Source organism: Schistocerca gregaria, chromosome 1 (genome assembly GCF_023897955.1).
Source record: "Schistocerca gregaria isolate iqSchGreg1 chromosome 1, iqSchGreg1.2, whole genome shotgun sequence".
Classification (NCBI taxonomy): domain Eukaryota; kingdom Metazoa; phylum Arthropoda; class Insecta; order Orthoptera; family Acrididae; genus Schistocerca; species Schistocerca gregaria.
This window is the reverse complement of record NC_064920.1, coordinates 980,509,216-980,528,363: the sequence shown is the minus strand read 5'-3', so window position 1 is coordinate 980,528,363 and position 19,148 is coordinate 980,509,216. Positions and strand designations below refer to the sequence as shown.

Genomic DNA, 19,148 nt, shown 5'->3' with positions numbered 1-19,148 from the left:
CCCACATTGCTGGAAACCAGATTTCCTGAAGGACAGCCGAAAAGCAGGTGTAATGCTTAAGAGCTGTCATAGCTCAGCCAGGTGGGGGAAAAAACTGCCACAGTTTCACAGGAGAATGATGCTTTCTGTTGCCTGGGAAGGCATGACGGGATCAAGGAGGCAGTTTATGTCTCAGGGTCACTTGCAGACACCTGTTGAGGGCTTGTGGTCTCTGTGTCCATTGGTTCCAAGGCACAAGTGAGAACTAGGTCCTCGGAGGACACATCTTCAGAATGGGAACTTGCAGGAAGCAGTGGTGTGGGAGCCACTGGGGTCTCTTTTTTCTTCATGATTTTCTTCTTTCTAATCTCTAACTTCTCTTTTGGTTTCTTCGGTTGGGAGGGCTTACCTGACTTTGGCTCAGGAACCGATGATGATCGCAAGGCCCTATGACCAGCACCTTGTGGCTCTGTCAGCCACTTGCTGGTGTCTGGCTTCACAGCAGTACAAGCCTTGGAAGGTAATGTCCCAAGAGACCCCCTTGTTGCAAGAGCAGCTGGAGGAGTCTGTTACTTCTCCGGCCAAGGGGTGGAGACCAATGTCACTGATGGCTGCGGGGGTCATTGCTACCAAAGTAGATGTTAGGGGAGCAATGGGAAGACGAGTGTACCGAACATCAAGGTCTGCGGGCCCTAGAGGTCGACTTTAAGAGGCAAAGCTGTTAGGGATGCCGTTTTCATAAAGGGTGGTGATGCCATAGCTGTAGCATATGAGGAAATCTTGTGTACAGCGTCAAGAAGTTTGCATTTCCTTTTTGTCTCCGTGTAGGTCAGCCTATCCGGAGTCTTATATTCCATTATCTTCCTCTCTTTCTGAGAAACAGTGCAGCCTGGCGAACAGAAGGAATGGTGCTCTCAACAGTTGACACAAATGGGAGGAGGGCACAAGGAATGTTCTTGTGTGACAGATGTCCGCATTCCTGACATGTGAGGCTGGCATTACATCGAGAGGACATGTGTCAAATTCCTAGCATTTGAAGCACTGCATAGGGGAAGGAACATAGAGTTTGACATCACACATCAACTTGACATTTTCAGGCAACGTATCACCCTCAAAGGCCAAGATGAAGGCGTTGGTAGCAACCCTGTTGTCCTTAGGTCTCCTATACATACGACTGATAAAGTGTACATTTTGTCACAGGAGGTTGGGACACAACTTGTCATCGGACTGCAAGAGGAGATCTCTATGGAATATAATTCCCTGGACTACGTTTAAGCTCTTATGGGGGGGGGGGGGGGGGGGGGGGCAATTGAGACAAGGACATCAGCCAGCTTGGCACAAGCAAGCAATGCACATGACTGGGCAAGGGGTGCTGTTTTTATAAGGACTGACCTGTTCCGCATTTTGGATATTCCCGCCATTTCTCCATATTTGTTCTTTAAGTTCTCAAAGAGAAAAACGGACTTTGTTGTCAAAAAGAATTCCCCATCAGACCATGCACAAACTAAGTATTGAGGAGAATATGCTTCTCCTTGATCTTTAGCCCTAAGTTCCTACCACAATGTTGCCAGGGAAGGGAATGATTTAGAGGCTGCTGGAGCAATTCGACCACCAGCATCACACAACTTCATCCACTTCATTGTAGATCATCCGCCCTGATGCCACCCCATCCAATCAGGAGCTCTCCCCACACACACCACCAAGCCACAGCATAGGTCACCTGGTGTGATGGCAGTTGCTGGGAGTCCTGATGCCCCAAGAACATGGGCATCTGCTCCTTGGCATATTTGGGGAGTTTGCATCTCAGGCACCAGCAATGCAATTTCTGTGTTGTCAGGCGGCAACAATCAGGAGGGTACATGGTGACCCCTCTATGAAGGACTGACTACCACAGTGGCCATCATGTGTGAAGAGCTCCATCATCATCATGGGTGCAGATGAGGACAGTGGACAGAGGATGTAGATGATGCACCTTGTAAGGTGTCCTCACTCAAATAGCAAATAGCTGGATTACAGGTGGAGTAGAAGAGCCATGACAATATAGCTGCGGAAGGTTTCCGCGCCTGATGGATACATGATGCACCACATATGGGTCCTTCTCCAAATGGCCTGCCTGCAGTTCTAAAAAGTCTTGGAATTGTGGAGGTCAAATCCTAAAAGGTGACCTTAATACTCAAGGCCGAAAAGTAGGAGACTCCTTTCAATCACCTCTTACGACAGTCAGGAATACATTGGGCCTATTCTAACCTCGAACCTGCATGGAGAGGCCAATATTTCCTGGAATTGTTAGATGCCATACAAGACTTTGGTGTGGGATCATAGTGAACAGTACCTGGTTTAATTTGTCACCTGCAATCACAAGGATAAGATCTGTACGCAAAGGAGTTGGAAAGCTCTCATAGGCTCTCAGACATGTAATAACCGCCTTTCATGACTGCAGCGGAGTAGCTCCTGCCATTGGGAAGAATGATTGTTTCAGATCATGTACAACCCACTCACTGAATGGAACATTGTACAATTCAGGACGGTGAGTGCGAAAAGAAAGACTCCGACGTTCTATCGTAGCAAACTGCTCTGCCAAGCGGTTTGCAATGAAGTCGGAGTCAGTACAAACTGCTCCATTCAGTGAGAGCGCAGGACACTGACAGGTGTCCGATAGCCATAGAGGTGGCGAATCTTGGCCCAGACCTGCGATGGAGTGACATGGAGGCCAATGGCGGACACATACCGCTCCCAGCACTCCTGCTTGCGTTGGCGGATAATGCAGCGGGCTCGCGCACACAGCCGTTTGAAGGCGATAAGGTGGTTGATTGAGGGATGTCGCTTGTGACGCTGAAGCGCCCGCCTGTGAGCTTTAATCGCTTCAGCGATCTCAGGCGACCACCAAGGCACAGTCCGCCACCGAAGGGACCCAGAAGAACGGGCAATGGCAGATTCGGTGGCAGTAACGATGCCGGTGGTGACCAATTGAACCACTGCATCAATGGCATCGTTAGAGAGAGGCTCAATAGTGGCAGTGGAGGAGAACAAGTCCCAGTCAGCCTGATTCATAGCCCATCTGCTAGGGCACCCAGAAGACTGACGCTGTGGCAGTGACAGAAAGATCGGAAAGTGGTCACTACCACACAGGTCGTCATGCACTCTCCATTGGACAGATGGTAAGAGGCTAGGGCTACAGATGGAAAGGTCAATGGCGGAGTATGTGCCATGCGCCACACTGAAGTGTGTGAAGGCACCATCATTTAAGATCGAGAGATCGAGCTGCGCCAATAAATGCTCAACGATGGCGCCTCGGCCTGTTGCCACTGACCCACCCCACAGATGGTTATGGGCGTTAAAGTCATCCAGTAACAGAAAAGGTGGAGGCAATTGAGCTATCAGAGCAGCCAGGACATACTGCGCGACATCACCATCCGGTGGAAGGTAAAGACTGAAGACGGTAACAGCCTGTGGCGTCCACACCCGAACAACGACAGCCTCTAAAGGTGTGTTGTGAGGTACAGACTCGCTGTGAAGAGAGTTCAGAACATAGATGCAGACGCCACCAGACACCATTTCATAAGCTGCCCGGTTCTTATAATAACCCCGATAGCCACGGAGGGCGGGGGTTCGCATTGCCGGAAACCAAGTTTCCTGCAGAGCAATGCAGAGGAAAGGGTGAAGGCTGATAAGTTGGCGGAGCTCAGCTAGATGGTGGAAGAAACCGCTGCAGTTCCACTGGAGGATGGTGTTGTCCATGGCTGAGAAAAGCTTGACGGGACTGGGAAGGGAGATTACGCTGCTGGGTCACCTGCTGCCTCCGATTTAGCACCTGTGATAGTGCTTTCCATGGCGTCTGATGGACCGGCGAGATCGAGGTCCTCAGCAGACACTAGAATCTCCACCGCATCCTCAGACGCAGAGCTGGAAGGTTGCGGTGGGATGGCTGCTGGAAGGTTGCGGTGGGATGGCTGCCACCGTGAGTTCCTTGGGCTGAGAGCTCTTCTTGGGTTTCTCACGCCGTTCCTTGGGTCGCACCGGCTGGGAGGGCTTCACCGATTCAGTCTCCGGGACGGAGGAGGATCGTGAAGCCCTACGACCAGCTGATTGCGGGCACTTACGCCACTGTCGGTCATCAGGCTTCTCGCTGGCAGAAACCTGGGAAGGGAGGGACCCAAGGGACCCCTTGTGAGCATGAGAAGCCGAAGAAGTTAGACACTTCTCCGGCTTAGAAGTGGGGACGGACGTCCCTGATGGATGGGATGGTGTTGCTCCTGAGGTAGGTGGCGCAGGAGCAACCCGGTGGGTAGAGCCCCCCACTGGTGAGGGGGCAGGAGGAGTTTTACTACTCGTCGATCCGGCCACAATTGGAGAAACAGACGGGGCTAGCACGTGTTGTAGCAGCAGCGTAGGAAGATATCATTCTCACAGGATGGAGTCGGTCGTATTTCCTCTTGGCCTCAGTATAGGTTAGTCGGTCCAGGGTCTTGTATTCCATGATTTTACGCTCTTTCTGGAAAATTCGGCAGTCTGGCAAGCAAGGTGAATGGTGCTCCCCGCAGTTGACACAGATGGGAGGCGGGGCACATGGAGTATTGGGATGTGATGGGCGTCCGCAATCTCGACATGTGAGGCTGGAAGTGCAGCGAGAAGACATATGGCCGAACTTCCAGCACTTAAAGCACCGCATTGGGGGAGGGATATAGGGCTTAATGTCACATCGGTAGACCATCACCTTGACTTTTTCCGGTAATGTATCCCCTTCGAAGGCCAAGATGAAGGCACCGGTAGCAATTTGATTTTCCTTCGGACCCCAATGAACGCGTCGAACAAAATGTACACCTCGGCACTCTAAATTGGCGCGCAGCTCTCCATCAGACTGCAAAAGAAGATCCCTATGGTAAATAACTCCCTGGACCATATTTAAACTCTTATGGGGTGTGATCGTAACGGCAACATCCCCCAACTTGTCACAAGCGAGTAACCGTCGTGACTGGGCAGAGGACGCCGTTTGTATCAGGACTGACCCAGAGCGCATTTTTGACAAGCCCTCCACCTCCCCAAACTTGTCCTCTAAATGCTCGACAAAGAACTGAGGCTTTGTGGAGAGAAAAGACTCCCCATCAACCCACGTACAAACTAAGAAGGGGGGCGAATAACTGCTACTGCCATCCTGAGACTTACGTTCCTCCCACGGTGTGGCCAGGGAGGGGAACATTTTCGGATCATACTTCTGAGTGTTAAACTGAGCCCGAGAACGCTTAGAGACTGCTGGCGGCTGGCCACCAGCGAGAGACGATGTACCACACTTCATTGCGGGTCATCCGCCCTGATGCCACCTACTCCGACCAAGGGCCCTCCCCACGGGCGCCACCCAGCTACGGCAAGAGCCACCTGGCAGGATGGCCGTTGCCGGCAGTCCCGATACCCCAGGAAGATAGGCATCTACTCCTTGGCATACGTGGGGAGTTAACGGCGCAGGCATCAGTAGAGCGATCCCTGTGTTGTCAGGGGGCTACAACCAACAGGGTACATGGCGGCCCCACCACAACGGACTGGCTACCGTGCTGGATGTTAGGTAACATGTGGTCCATGGTCGCCGTCGGTGCAGAAAGAGGCACTGCACAGTGCAAGATGTTATCTGCACGCAGAAAAAGAGTCATGCCCAAGAGATGTAGAGCGGACAGGACTGCAGTTCAACGGTGTATAAGCTGGCGAAAGGTCTGATCGCAAGATGGACACAATGCACCAAGTAAGGCGCCCTTCCCCAATCGGCTCGCTCTTCGGAAAATATTGAGAGATGGAGGTCAAACCCAATAGGGAACCATCATATAAGGCCGAAAAGTTTGAGACTCCTTTTAGTCGCCTCTTACGACAGGCAGGAATACCGCGGGCCTATTCTAACCCCCGAACCCGCAGGGGGAAAATCACATATAATTCTGCATCAAAGATAGTAAAGTCTCGAGGAGCTGGATCTTGAGGACAAGATCAAGGAAATCAACAGAGCAAGTAAAGGAGTCCCCCCCCCCCTTCAGATCCATCTGTAAATAAAGCTACAGAGTTAAGGAGCTCATGCCATAAAACCAATTATTGAAAACATACATATGAGTGCAAACTCCCTTGCACTGCACTAAATCTAAAACTACTCTGGGACTCTGCAGTAACCAGGGTGGCAAGTAGTTAAAATCCTGGATTTGGAGTTGTACTTACTCCACACCAAGTGACTCCAACACACACTGCCTGTGGGTACATGACTTCAACAAGGAGAAAAGGCATTCCAGAGATGGATGAGCAACAGTACAGTGTTCAGGCGAATTTGGAGCAGTGAATAACTTACTTACATGCCTGCTGCACCATAAGGAGCTGTCACTAGATGGTGAGTGGTGGTTCCCAAGCCTCAGCGCAGAGAGTAGGTATGGGCTGGTTCTCTAAGCACCCGTGGCCAGCCTAATCCCCTTGGGTTGGATAGTGCCAATGATCTTCAGATAAGAAGACCTCGCTGATCCATAGACTGTGCACTTTAAGATGTTCAGTGCCTTCTGGGTTCTGGCTTTTAGGTCTCTCAGGTGTGGTAAACACAATAGTTTGGAGTCAACAATGAGGCCTAGAAATTTCACTAAGTCTTTAAAATACAGAATGGTGTTCCATATACGCAAGTTGGGTACATTAAAATACGACACGAATGATTAAAATGAACACACACACACTATCTGCAGAAAACTAAAAACCCATCTTTGTAGCCCACTCTCTGACCTCTGCACTGTAAGTCACAGTTGACGAGCCACTGTTGCAACACTGGAGGAGAAACAGAAAATTGCAAAATCATCAACACGTAAGGAGTATCGTTACAACAGATGTGATACTGTCCACAGCTATGTCAAAGAGGATAACTTTTAAAACACTGCCCTGAGGAACGCCATTCTCCTGCTTCAGATGATCCAACAGCACATTAATAACTCAGAACCTAAATAAGCACACATTAATAACTCAGAACCTAAATAAGCACTGAGGCAGGAAAAACTGTATAAAGATGGATAGGTGGCCATTAAAACCCAATTGGTGGAGCTGCTATACGATAGTGTCTCTCCAAGTAATGTAGTACGCCTTACTGATGTCAAAGAATATACTGATACAGTGACGGTTATGTAAATGCTAAGTAGGGTCATGTTGTTGACAGTGGATCGAAATCTCCTGATCCACATTGAGTGCAGTAAAGGAGTTGCATAGTCTCTAAAATCCAGACTAGCAGATGGTTAACCATTTGCTCCAGGGTCTTCCTTTCATTAAGGAGATTCTCTGGTAACTACTAGGACATATTTGGCTCTTACCTGGTTTTAGGAGAGATAGCAAAATTGCCTCTCTCCACAGGTTGCAAAAGTGGCCTGCCTGCCATATTAAACTAAAACTTTCGAGGAGGATTTGCTTTGATGCTGCTCGCAAATGTCGAAGCATGCTGTGCTGGGCTTGGTCATGACTGGGTGCAATATCATGAGCCTCATACAGAGCTAAATCCAGTTCCCACAGAGAGAAAGGACACTTATAACACTCATGATTTTTGGATCTGAAGTCCACCTGGCATCCCTCTATGGTTACATGGTTGACATTTGCAGTAGTCAGAAAATGGCCTGCCATCACCTGAGTGATGTCTCCACGTGTTGTTTGAAGACACCCATGTTTTAGCAATGCTGCTTTTGGTAAATGACTGCATTTGCTGGAAATCCTTCTGATGGCTCTCCATACTTTTTATAACATGTGGAACAGTTGATAGAGACCAGGAACGATTACCATAACCCTTTCTTGCTCTCTTTAATTACCCGTTGAGCCTGGCTCTTGTGACTTGAAAGTTTGTGAGGCTGTCTGCTGTTAGACAGCATGTAACCCATAACAGTGCTGCATGCCTGACCTGGATTGCTGATTGGCACTTATCAGTCACTATGGTACAGGGGTCTCCTAAGGTGTCCTGAAGTTTTGATGTGGATAAGTCATCACTGGTGAGCATGAAGTAGATGAAGGTAAGGAATTCTGCTATCTAGGCAGTAAAATAACCCATGACGGACAGGGGAAAGAGGACACAAAAAGCTGACTACCACAGGCAAACAGGGCATTCCTGGCCAAGAGAAGTCTACTAGTATAAAACATAGGCCTTAATTTGAGGAGGAAATTTCTGAGAATGTACATTTGGAGTGCAGCATTGTATGGTAGTGGATCGTGGACTGTGGGAAAAATTGTAACAGAAGAGAATCAAAGCATGATACAGAAGAATGTTGAAAATTAGGTGGACTGATAAGTTAAGGAATGAGAAGGTGCTCCAAAGAATTGGAAAAGAATAAATAGAAAACACCGACAATTAGAAGGAACCTGATGATAGAACATCTGTTAATACATCATGGAATAACTTCCATGGTGGTAGAGGAGCTGCAAAGGGTAAAAACTGTAGATGAAGACAGAGACTGGAATGCAGCCAAGAGATAACTGAGGACATAGGTTGCAAGTGCTTCTCTGAGATGGACAGGTTGACACAAGAGAGGAATCAAACCAGCCAGAAGACAAGTATGTGGCATGGTGGATCACTCTAGTGATGTGACCCACCCTCTCCTGGAAGTTGCCTCAGTATTCAAACACAGCAAGCTGCCTGAATGCATCCAGTTAGCTCTACTGATCCTCCACTTTAGCAGCTTCCCTTCTAGTAATGCTCCAGCTGGTAGGTGGATCCACATCGACAGTGGTCACTGGAATGAAAGCCTACAGTTGCTTTCCACTGAGCATAGTCTGTGAGGGCTGGAGAGAAGAAAGAGAGGTCGATAGTTGAGGGCGATCTTGCAGCAGCTGAGAAATGAGTGGGATTGCTTGTGATGAGGGTGCACTGCTCCTGAGACATCATGAGACTCCTAGAGCAAATAGGATTTGAGCCCTTTAATGCATTGTGAGCAAGGGGGAGTTGCTCTATAAGGCCTGTGAGAGTCACAGAGCCTAAAGTATTTTTTTGGATAAATACATTGAGCAGACAGTGATCTCATCCATGTGAACTTCAAAGACTGTTGCTTGTAGGTCAGTAACCACAGAGAGAACAGAGGAGTGGTGTGCATCATTAACAAACACAACAGTCCCTCCATTGGCTCCTTTGGCAGTCAGGTCATTGTGGTGGAGAGTATAGCCCCGCAGCACAGGGGCATCAATAACTTTAAAATGTGTTTCCTGTAAACACAACAACAGGGGGTGTGTCTGTGCTAGGAGTTTCAGTTCCTCCACATGAGTTCTGAACACATTCACTTCCAATGTAGTATAGGAGCCACTATCATGGAGGTGGTCCACTGGGGTGGGGTGCCAGCAATGGGTGCGGTTTCAGTGTTAGGCGAGATGACTACCACAATGGTGGTAGTGGCAGTGCTAGACTGTTTACCAGACAGACTCTATTTTTGAAGGTGCCAGGAACTCCGCAATGTTGGCTACTATGCTCGAGGGGAGGGGACATGCCTATGGACTCTGAAAGACACCAACTTTACATGTGCACTGACAAAGGCAGATGGTAGTGCTGACACTAGCAACCTCCTTTTATGCAGAGGCACTGGCTGTTGCAATAGGCTTTTTAAAAGTGGAAGCAAAAGATGTAGTGAAAGTGGGAGGCTGCAAGCCTTACAGATCTTTTTGGCATCACTATATGGGATGCACTTCATTGTTTAAGCTCCAGTATCTTCCTGTCATCACAGCAGACACCACAGTCTCTACTCTAGACAACAGGGTGATCTGCAGAACAATACACACACTTTAAAGGAGATGAACAAATGAGACATTCATGGGTGTTCTTAACTAATTTGCTACAAGTGGCTCCTCCTTTACATCCTATAGTGGTGCACCCAAAGTGCTGGCATTGAAAACAGCACATTGGGTAGAGGACATAGGGCGACATTTTTAAGCAAAAGAAAACCTACCTTGATATGCTCTAAGAATTTTGTGCTATTGAAGGTAAGGATAAAGGATTCAGATTTTACAAGATTCCCATCCAACCTTCTCATAATATATTGCATATCAACAATACCCTCTGGAGCCCATTCCTCTTTCAAATCCCCTTTGGTAATATCTACAAGATTTCTACATGACACAATACTTTTACTGTAGTACAAGGTGTTGTGTAGCTGTCTTTCAATGGCATATTCCCTAAGACATTGGGCTCTCCAGAGGTTCATCACTTGTTGGGAACTAGAAGTTTCAACCAAAAGTGTTCCATTAAGCAATCTTGAACAAACAACTAAAGACTATATTTAAAACTGTGATATGTAACATTACAAAATTTATATCAGTGGAATATTTCCTGAATGGTTGAAGTACGCTGAAGTTAACCCACTGTTTAAGAAGGGAAATAAAGAAATAGCATAAAATTTCCATCCAATTTCACTCTTGCCAGCATTCTCAAAAATTTTAGAAAAAGTACTGTACAATTAGCTTTATAACCATCTTATCTCAAATAACATACTGTGAAAATCGCAGTTCCGATTTCTAAAGGGTTCTGATATTGAGAAGGGCTATCCACACTTACAATGAAAATGTGCTTCATTCATTAGACAAAAATTGCAGGCAACTGGTATATTTTGCGATCTGTTAAAGGCATTTGACTGTGTAAATCACAATATCCTTTTAAGTAAATTAGAATATTAAGGTGTAACAGGAAATGCTGCAAAATGGTTCAAATCTTATATCTCTGGCAGGAAACAAAGGGTGTAATTAGGAAAGAGACAAGTATTAAGCTATCAGGCATCATCCAACTGGGAACTAAATGTGGGGTCCCACAAGGTTCCATTTAAGGGCCCTTACCTTTTCTTGTGTATGTCAATGACCTTTCATCAGTAACATTACCAGATGCCAAGTTCGTTTTTTTTTGCTGATGATACAAACATTGCAATAAATAGCAAATCAAGTGTAGTCTTAGAAAGATCAGCTAATAAAATATTTGTAGACATTAATCACTGGTTCCTAGCCAATACTTTGTCACTAAACTTTGAAAAAAACACACTACATGCAGTTCAGAACTTGTAAGGGGTGTCCCATGAGTATATGCCTAACATACGATGACAATCAGATAGAAGTAGTGGACAGTGTTAAATTCTTGGGATTACAGCTTGATAATAAATTCAGCTGGGAGGAACACACCACAGAATTGCTGAAGTGTCTTACCAAATATCTATTTGCAGTGCGAATTGCAGACATAGGGGATATAAAAATGAAAGAGCTGGCATACTATGCTTACTTTTATTCCATAATGTCATATGGGATTATTTTTTGGGGTAATTCATCAAACCAATCTAAAGTTTTCCAGGCACAAAAATGTGCACTAAGAATTATATGTGGTGTCAACTCAAGAGCATACTGCAGAAGCCTGTTTAGGGAATTAGGGATACTAACTACTGTTTCCCAGTATATTTATTCCTTAATGAAATTTGTCATTAAAATATATCACTTTTTCAAACCAACAGTACGGTTCATGGAATCAACACTAAAAATAAGAATAATCTTCACAAGTCACTTACTCTTGAACAAAAAGGTGTGCATTATTCCGGAACACACATTTTCAATAACTTGCCAGCAGCCATAAACAGCTTAACAACCACTGAAATTCAGTTTAAGAGAAGCCTAAAGGATTTATTGGTGGCCAACTCCTTCTACTCCATCGATGAATTTCTCAGTAGAACCAACTGATTTGTGTGTGTGTGTGTGTGTGTGTGTGTGTGTGTGTGTAGGGCTTATTTCAATAGTGGTACAAGTCCACTACATCCACTTTTCTTCCTATAATGCTTCTGAAATTAATGATTCAAACAAAAAGAAAGAAAGGTTCATCTCCAGCAAGAAGCCACATGCTTGAATATATCTGGTATCTCAACTGCAGATTTTTCAGTGCTCATTTAACTTTAGGACTCAGTATCTCAAAATGAACAAAAATGGGGTTGTACCACTATTGAACTAAGCCCTTCGTACAATATAACTTCTGCACCATTTCAGTGCAGTAATGTGTTCATTGTAAATATAATTGTAATTATAGTAGTTCTATTACATGTTTATTACCTTATAAATAAAGAAAAATTTATTTTAAATTCAGTGCATTAGTGCTTGTAAAATGATTATTTTATATAGTGTTCATTAAAAAAAATGACGATCATTCCACTTTGGATCTGTGGACGGTACATTAACTTATTTGTTTCAGTTGTAAATATTTGTCAGGTGTTATTGCTTTTCCGACATGTTCTATATCTTGGAGGACCTCCTCACTACGGATCAATTGGAATGAAAGTAAATCTAATCTAAAAATCTGATCAAACGGTACTTACAAATGTTGTTTCATGTGGCGTCTTAATGCATACTTTGTGTTGAACCTTCGGGAACAATTTAAGCATGAATAAGCTTTTGGATGATGATGAATTGTGAGAATATGTTTTCGCTGAACAGCACGAGTCTTGAATGAAGCTCCACAGAGCTCACACAGAAACAGTCTTCGAGCTGAGTGCACAGACTGAAATGGTATGAAAAGGTAAAAGTTATTTGTCAGTACGATGATAATTGACAATAATCATAAGGAATATTATTACTGAATAAAACCATTTAATAAAAATGTGGTAACATACGATTATCAGCTAGTTGAGCATTTGTTCCACTCAGTATCACTGGAAATTTTGAAAACAAGGAAATCAATGTATTGACATCACATTATACTCAGAAAGCCACCTTGCAGTGTGTGGCAGAGGGTACTTTGTGCACATTGTCACTTCCCTCTTTTCCTGTTCCAGTTATGAATGGTTCGCAGGAGAAGCAGTTGCTGGTACGCCTCCGTGTGGGCTCAAATATCTAATTTTATCTTCATGGTCTTTTCACAAGATACACACAGGAGGAAATAGTACATTGGTTGATGTTTCTAGGAATGTAAACTCTAAGAGCCTTAACATTAAACCAATTTGTGACGCAGAACACTTCTCTTGCAGCATCTGCCACTGGAGTTCACTGAACATCTCTGTCAAGCTTTCGTGCTTACTAAATGAACCTGTAATGAACCTCACTGCTTTCCTTTGGATCTTTTCTATTTGCTCTATCAATCTTATCTGGTATGGATCCCAGACTGATGAGCAATATTTAAGTATTGATCAAATGAGAGTCTGTAAGCTACCTCCTTTGCTGATGGACTACATTTCCTGGGGATTCTTCCAGAGAATCTCAGTCTGGCATCTGGCTTACCTGCGGCTAGTTTTATGTGTCACTCTGTATATATACTCCCACATATTTTTAAAAAAAGTAAGTACTTCCAGTGGTTGTTCTGCAATTGAATAATCATACAATAATGGGCCTTGCTGTCTATGTATATGCAAAACATTACATTTGTTTATATTGAGGGCCAATTGTCACTCCCTGTGCTGAGCAATTCTCTGCAGGCCTTCCTGCATTTTGCTACAATTTTCTAGTGTTGTGATTTCTCTGTATACAACAGCCTCATCCACAAAAAGCAGACTTCCTTGGGATACACTCAAGTTACTTTTATGTCTGAAGACTTCTCTCCATGCTCAAATTTTGTTTATGAGGTGGAAATGCAGCACTGCATCGAACACCTTCGAGAAGATAAGGAACAAAGCATCACCCGTATAACTGTATCTACTGCTTTCTGGATCTTTTTGATGAACAGCGTGAGCTGGATTCCAAACGATCAGAACCCATGTTGATTCCTACAGAGGAGATTTTCAGTTCCAGAAATATTGTAATAAGTGAGCATAAAACGTGTTCCAAAATGCTACAATATGCCGATGCCAAAGATATAGGTATAGTCTTGTGTGTCTGTTTGACGACCCTTCTCGAAAATGAGAATGACCTGTATTTTTTTCCAGTCACTGGGAACGATGTGTCCTCCAGAGGCCTACAGTACACTGGTGCTAGAAGAGGACAATTTCTTTTGCATATTCTATGTAAAATCATATTAGTATGAATCCAGTTATCTTTCCTCTGGTGAGCGACTTCAAAAGCTTTTCTAGCCCATGGTCACTTACTTCACTATCTATAATTTTTCATTAGTTTGATTGTTTAAAGGAGGTACAACAGAGCAATCTTCCTCTGTGAAAGTTTTGGAAAAATACCTTTAATATTTCAGTCTTTTCTGAGTAATTCTCTGTTTCAATGCCATTATGGTCACACAGTGTCTGGACAGAGGGCTTAAATCCATTTACTGATTCTTGACGAAGCCAGCCGGGATCTTTATACTTCCTCTCTTGTTTTGCCATCTGCCTCAGCAGCAGCAGGAGACAAGTGAATAAGAATTAGGTAATTTCATAACAAAAGCTGTTTTATATTAAGTGATACAAACAAGACAATGTCTTGGGAGACAAGGGATAACAGGAGACTAGTTCTGTAGATGATAGTGGCTATAAATCAGACATGAATGTAACTTTGAATGACGGGGATGAAAATCCTATTGTAAATGAAATGATAAACGTGTCATCTACAGTGTATGGCGAGGAGAGCAAAATGGACGAAAACACTAAAAGTTTATGGCAGACGGAAAAGCGGAAGCGATGTTCAGGCAAATTAAGCATAGTTTGAGTAATATGAGTACAAAAGAAGACATTAGTAATATGAAAAAAGACATTAGTAGGGTGGAAAGTAGTATGAAAGAAGACATAAATAGGGTGGAAAAAAAACTGATAGCATTAGAACTGACTTGGTTAGCTTAAAGGATGAACTGAAGAAAGAAATTAAAAAGGAGATTAAGATAGTCAGCTCTAATGTTTCAAAATTAAATAACAAGGTTGTGGCGGTAGTTAAAGATTGTGATGTAAAGATAAAGAAAGTAGTACATAACACTAATGAGAAATTAATATTAATGAGTAGTAAATGTGTAGAAGAGAGGAAGAAGCTTTGTGATGACTATAGTAAGGGGGGTGGGGGGATGGAGGCTTCCGAAAAACAGTATAAAGATGAAGTCAAAGCTGCCAGGAACTTTTGTGCTGAAAACAGGGTTACACTTGAGAACCAAATCGATCAGGTTAAAAATGATTTAGAAAACAGTGTAAAAATTAAGTCAAAGCTGCCAGGAACTTGTGCTGAAAACAGGGTTACACTTGAGAACCAAATCGATCAGGTTAAAAATGATTTAGAAACGGAGGTAGAAAGCATGTGTGCAGTAGTGGTAGAGGAAAAACTGGTAAAAGTAAATAAAAATGTACATTCAAAATTGGCTGAAATGGAGAAAAAGATGGAAAAAGTACAAAATCTAAAGCATAGAGTACATAGTGTCCCTAACAGTCCTTCATTTGTTAGTTGTAAGAAATTTAATAATTTGGAACCATATGGGAAAGTGCACCTACTGGATTTCATTAGGAAATTTATTGATTTGCCTGAAACGTGGAATGGCAAAGAGAAAATGTCATTTGTGAGAGGTTTTTGGACAGGGGATGCTTATGGGTGGGCAGCTCAGGTAGCTGATAGCTGTACTTCGTGGCAAAGCTTTGAGAAATCATTTCTAGTGGCTGCTTTACTTCTGATGCTGCTTTTCTTTTTCCTTCAGAAAATCTAATAATTTAAACTATGCTGTCTCATTTGCACATGGTGTCTCTTTTATTCTGGCACTTTTAAAAGCAAACTCTACAGATAGAACAGTTTTATCTGTTCCCGTACTCATACAGAAGTCAAGTTCTGTATGACAAAAACCATGAAGTTTTTGTAAAGGTGATATTTCTTTGTATTGTTCATAATCTCACAGAAATTAAAGCTTAATAACAAATTTATCCATAACAGCAATAGAACAGCGGGGTAATACTGCGCGCAACACTGAAGTGAAAGTTGGCTGTACCTGGTAACCAAGTTAGTTCATGTTACCAGCAGGTCTATGGTTTGCTTTGTCGACTAATACAGTGGGGCGGGTAAGTTAAATTCTCCTCCTTGCAGACTTGAAATGAACTACTATGTAGTTGTGAAGTATTTTTTTAAGTTGCGTTAGCAGAAAAAGTAAGAGATTCACATACCAAATGTTGTTTGAGATGTGCTCGAGATCGACATCCTTTATCGCATGTAGGACATGTGAAAGGAGGATGATTCAGATGCACCGCTGAATGTTGCTTCAATGCATCCGGTCTTTTAAATGCTTTACCACAATGATGACACAGGAAAGGACGATGGCAGCCATGGACATTACTGGTATGTCGATCCAAATGTTCTTTTCGACTAGCTTTGTAAGGACACTGAAAAGAAATTACAATGCAGAAGTAAAACAAAAGAAGTATACACTTAATGTTGAAAATGTGAGAAACATTTTTATGTTAAAAAAATCACTGAATATGTACCACTGAAAAGCATACCATGGATGCAATACATCCTTGTTACATTGATTACAATGGGAGATTAAATTTTACCTCTTGCCCTCAGAGTCCTGGTGTTTATTACATAAACAAATGTGGAACTAGTACCTAAACAAAAGACCCTCTTCAGTTTTGACTAAGGTTTCACAGCCGATAAAACAAACAGGAGAAGCAATATCCAGTGATCATATCAACCAACAGAGTTGCAGTTCACATGTTGATAGCACATACAAAGTAGATACTGTCAGTACAGCACTGCCATGTTCTTGTTTGTGGTGTAAAATCAACTGGCAGTTTTAATACTTATGCAAAGGCCAGCAGTGAGTTCATTTGTATGAAAAGCATGGTAGAATACATATCAAAATAATGAAAATCATTCAGCTACCCTACTGGTCTTTGCTTACAACAGTGTGATCTACTAGAACACCTTAAAAGTCTCAGTTAAATATGTGTCAGAACATAATTAATCAATCACACAAAGAAAACCTGAGAGATCAGATCTTATCATCTACAAACTTGCTTCCATATCTTCTGTATTTTCACCCTTTTGAGGAATTCCGAACCCCATTGTTACACTTGCATCATATCCATCAAATTGCTGACAAAATGTGCTTTTTCAAAACAAAGTTAACAGCTAAAATTACACATTTTGTTTGTCAGGTGACTTGTCATTCTGTCCAAATACAGGGCCATTCGTTTCTTTTCCCTCATTTTATACATGCTTTTGCAGATTTCTTTCTTTACTTTGGACTTCCATCTTTGACCGCCTGGTTGTCTGCAGTTTACTACTCATAACTGGAACAATCAGGATCACTATGTGCACTAGAGATTAGAAAGAGAGTGAATGTGAGTCTTAACATTAAGGGTTGCATACATTTCAAATCAATGCACCACTTTTTTTACATTAATTTTAGAGAGGCTTCAAATCCTTCTGGCTGTAGCAATAAGGGCTTGAACCAGAGCCCATTGAACATTTTCTTACTCCTACCAATTTAGCACTTACACCATGCCAGCAGTTCTGTTGGGTTAATGAATGGCTCTTCATGACATTTTGATGGCACTTGGTGGACTGCTTATGTGATCTCAACTGCCACAAAACCTGGCTTGTCTTGTATAAAACCTGGCCACTTAGCCAGGCTGGCAGATCACTACAGCTGGGCTTCAAATTGGTGGAGTGCTATGTGACTTCACTGTGAGTCAGCCAAAGTTCTTCCTGCTTGTTGCCACCACCAGAATGGGCAAGGATTGAACTGATGTCCTCCCAGTCACTGAGCCATGGGGCACCTGACAGCACCCATCAGTCACCTCAGCTAGATGGGACACAGCAGCCCAGCCAGTAGTGTAATAACGACAAAAAACTGACGAATCTTACAAAGTACTACCTAAGTATATCGATCATACAAGGCCATTGCATTACTGAGGCAGCAGCTACCGCTGTCCTCCTGACTCTGCTTCTTGCCACTGTGGGCCCTGAGGTCAATGCCTGACCATGCCCTTGCAACATGGATGATATGGGTCAACACTTGGTCAAGCAACCAGATGAGAGTTCACACTTGTAACTGCTGTAGCTTGCTGGAAAAATAAATTATCTGCATGTACATCATCTGTCTCAATGCAGTCACCTTTATCTCTGACAGACATCTGTAACCCTTGTCAATGCTACAAAGTCACAATGCCCAGATGGGAGAGCCATTGCAATCCCAGCCACTAGAAGAATGGCTCCTCTACCTCTCCGTAGCAGTCATTGCACCATCACATCAATACATTTTGGAGTCCAGTGTGGGATGTAACACCCCAGTGACATACGTGAGACCACTCATGTCGATGCACCACTACATTCTGGGTTCGAAGCCGTACTGGCAAAGGTGATACGATCATCTGCAATGCAACTAAGTAGCAGCATGTGTTTTGTAGCCTGCTATGGGGTCCTTGGTTCCATTTTTTCTGGCTTTATGTCCACCTGCTTTTTCACTTTCAGTGTAAAATATGTCAGGAATGGAGACAAGTGTATGATACGGCACTATAGGGAAGTGTAAGTAGAGGACGGTTGTCTTAAATTGTGTGCAAGTGTAGTTGTGATGTAAGTTATAAGATTAAGAGTTCTACAAGGGTCTACACTTGTGTGGTTTGATATCCACAGAGTGTGGAGTTCCTTTTTTCCTTTCTGTTTCTGCTCTGCACTCTTAATACTTATTCTATTTTCTAGCAAGGCTTTTTCAATCAGTGTGATACTGATCATAAAGTGAAACTTAGATCAGTGTTGCAACAGTATCTTATATTTGGGCCTATTAAGAACCAAGTTCCACCTTTTGTAATCTGTAGGGGACTATCATAAGTTGCTGTGACTTCAGTGTAGTTGTTATCTTTGAATAAGGTGTCATTTCTGTTTGTGTCACTGTGTTTTTCCTTCAGTTACCTTCTGTACTATACTACAGCAGTTCTTTTTACGTATGGTCCATGTTTCACTGAGCTGCTTGGCAGTGACACAACATGAGAAAATTACTTTTGTCCTTAAGTTTTGCACACCAGTGTGTGTGTGTGTGTGTGTGTGTGTGTGTGTGTGTGTGTGTGTGTGAACATGCACGTGCACACAATGTGTCTTGAGTCATGGACAAGCACACAAAAGCTAGCTTTCTGGAAGATATTCTTGAGCTTGAGCAGGTGCACACACACACACACACACACATGCACGCGAGTGCACACACGCACGCACGCGCGCGCGCGCGCGCGCACACACACACACACACACACACACACACACACACACAGTGTGCCTATATTGTTTTGTGCTGGCTAGTCACACAAAATGTAGGGGTACAGGTGTGTGTGTGTGTGTGTGTGTGTGTGTGTGTGTGTGTGTGTGTGTGTGTG

General features: G+C 43.6%; 1 protein-coding gene and 1 long non-coding RNA gene across 9 annotated transcripts in view; one reads left to right on the top strand and one right to left on the bottom strand.

The window, feature by feature from the left end:
• The window catches only part of LOC126277415 (zinc finger protein 583-like), a 92,945-nt gene that overhangs the window by 21,677 nt on the left and 52,120 nt on the right, over positions 1-19,148 (bottom strand). For all 6 annotated transcript variants that reach the window (XM_049977362.1, XM_049977358.1, XM_049977357.1 and 3 more), the window contains 2 exons: positions 15,945-16,160; positions 12,276-12,457 (listed from right to left, as the gene is read on the bottom strand). In XM_049977362.1, coding sequence (XP_049833319.1) covers positions 12,276-12,457; positions 15,945-16,160 — 398 coding nt within the window. The remainder of the gene's footprint in view (positions 1-12,275; positions 12,458-15,944; positions 16,161-19,148) is intronic.
• The window catches only part of LOC126277616 (uncharacterized), a 52,858-nt gene that overhangs the window by 29,248 nt on the left and 4,462 nt on the right, over positions 1-19,148 (top strand). The window lies entirely within an intron of this gene.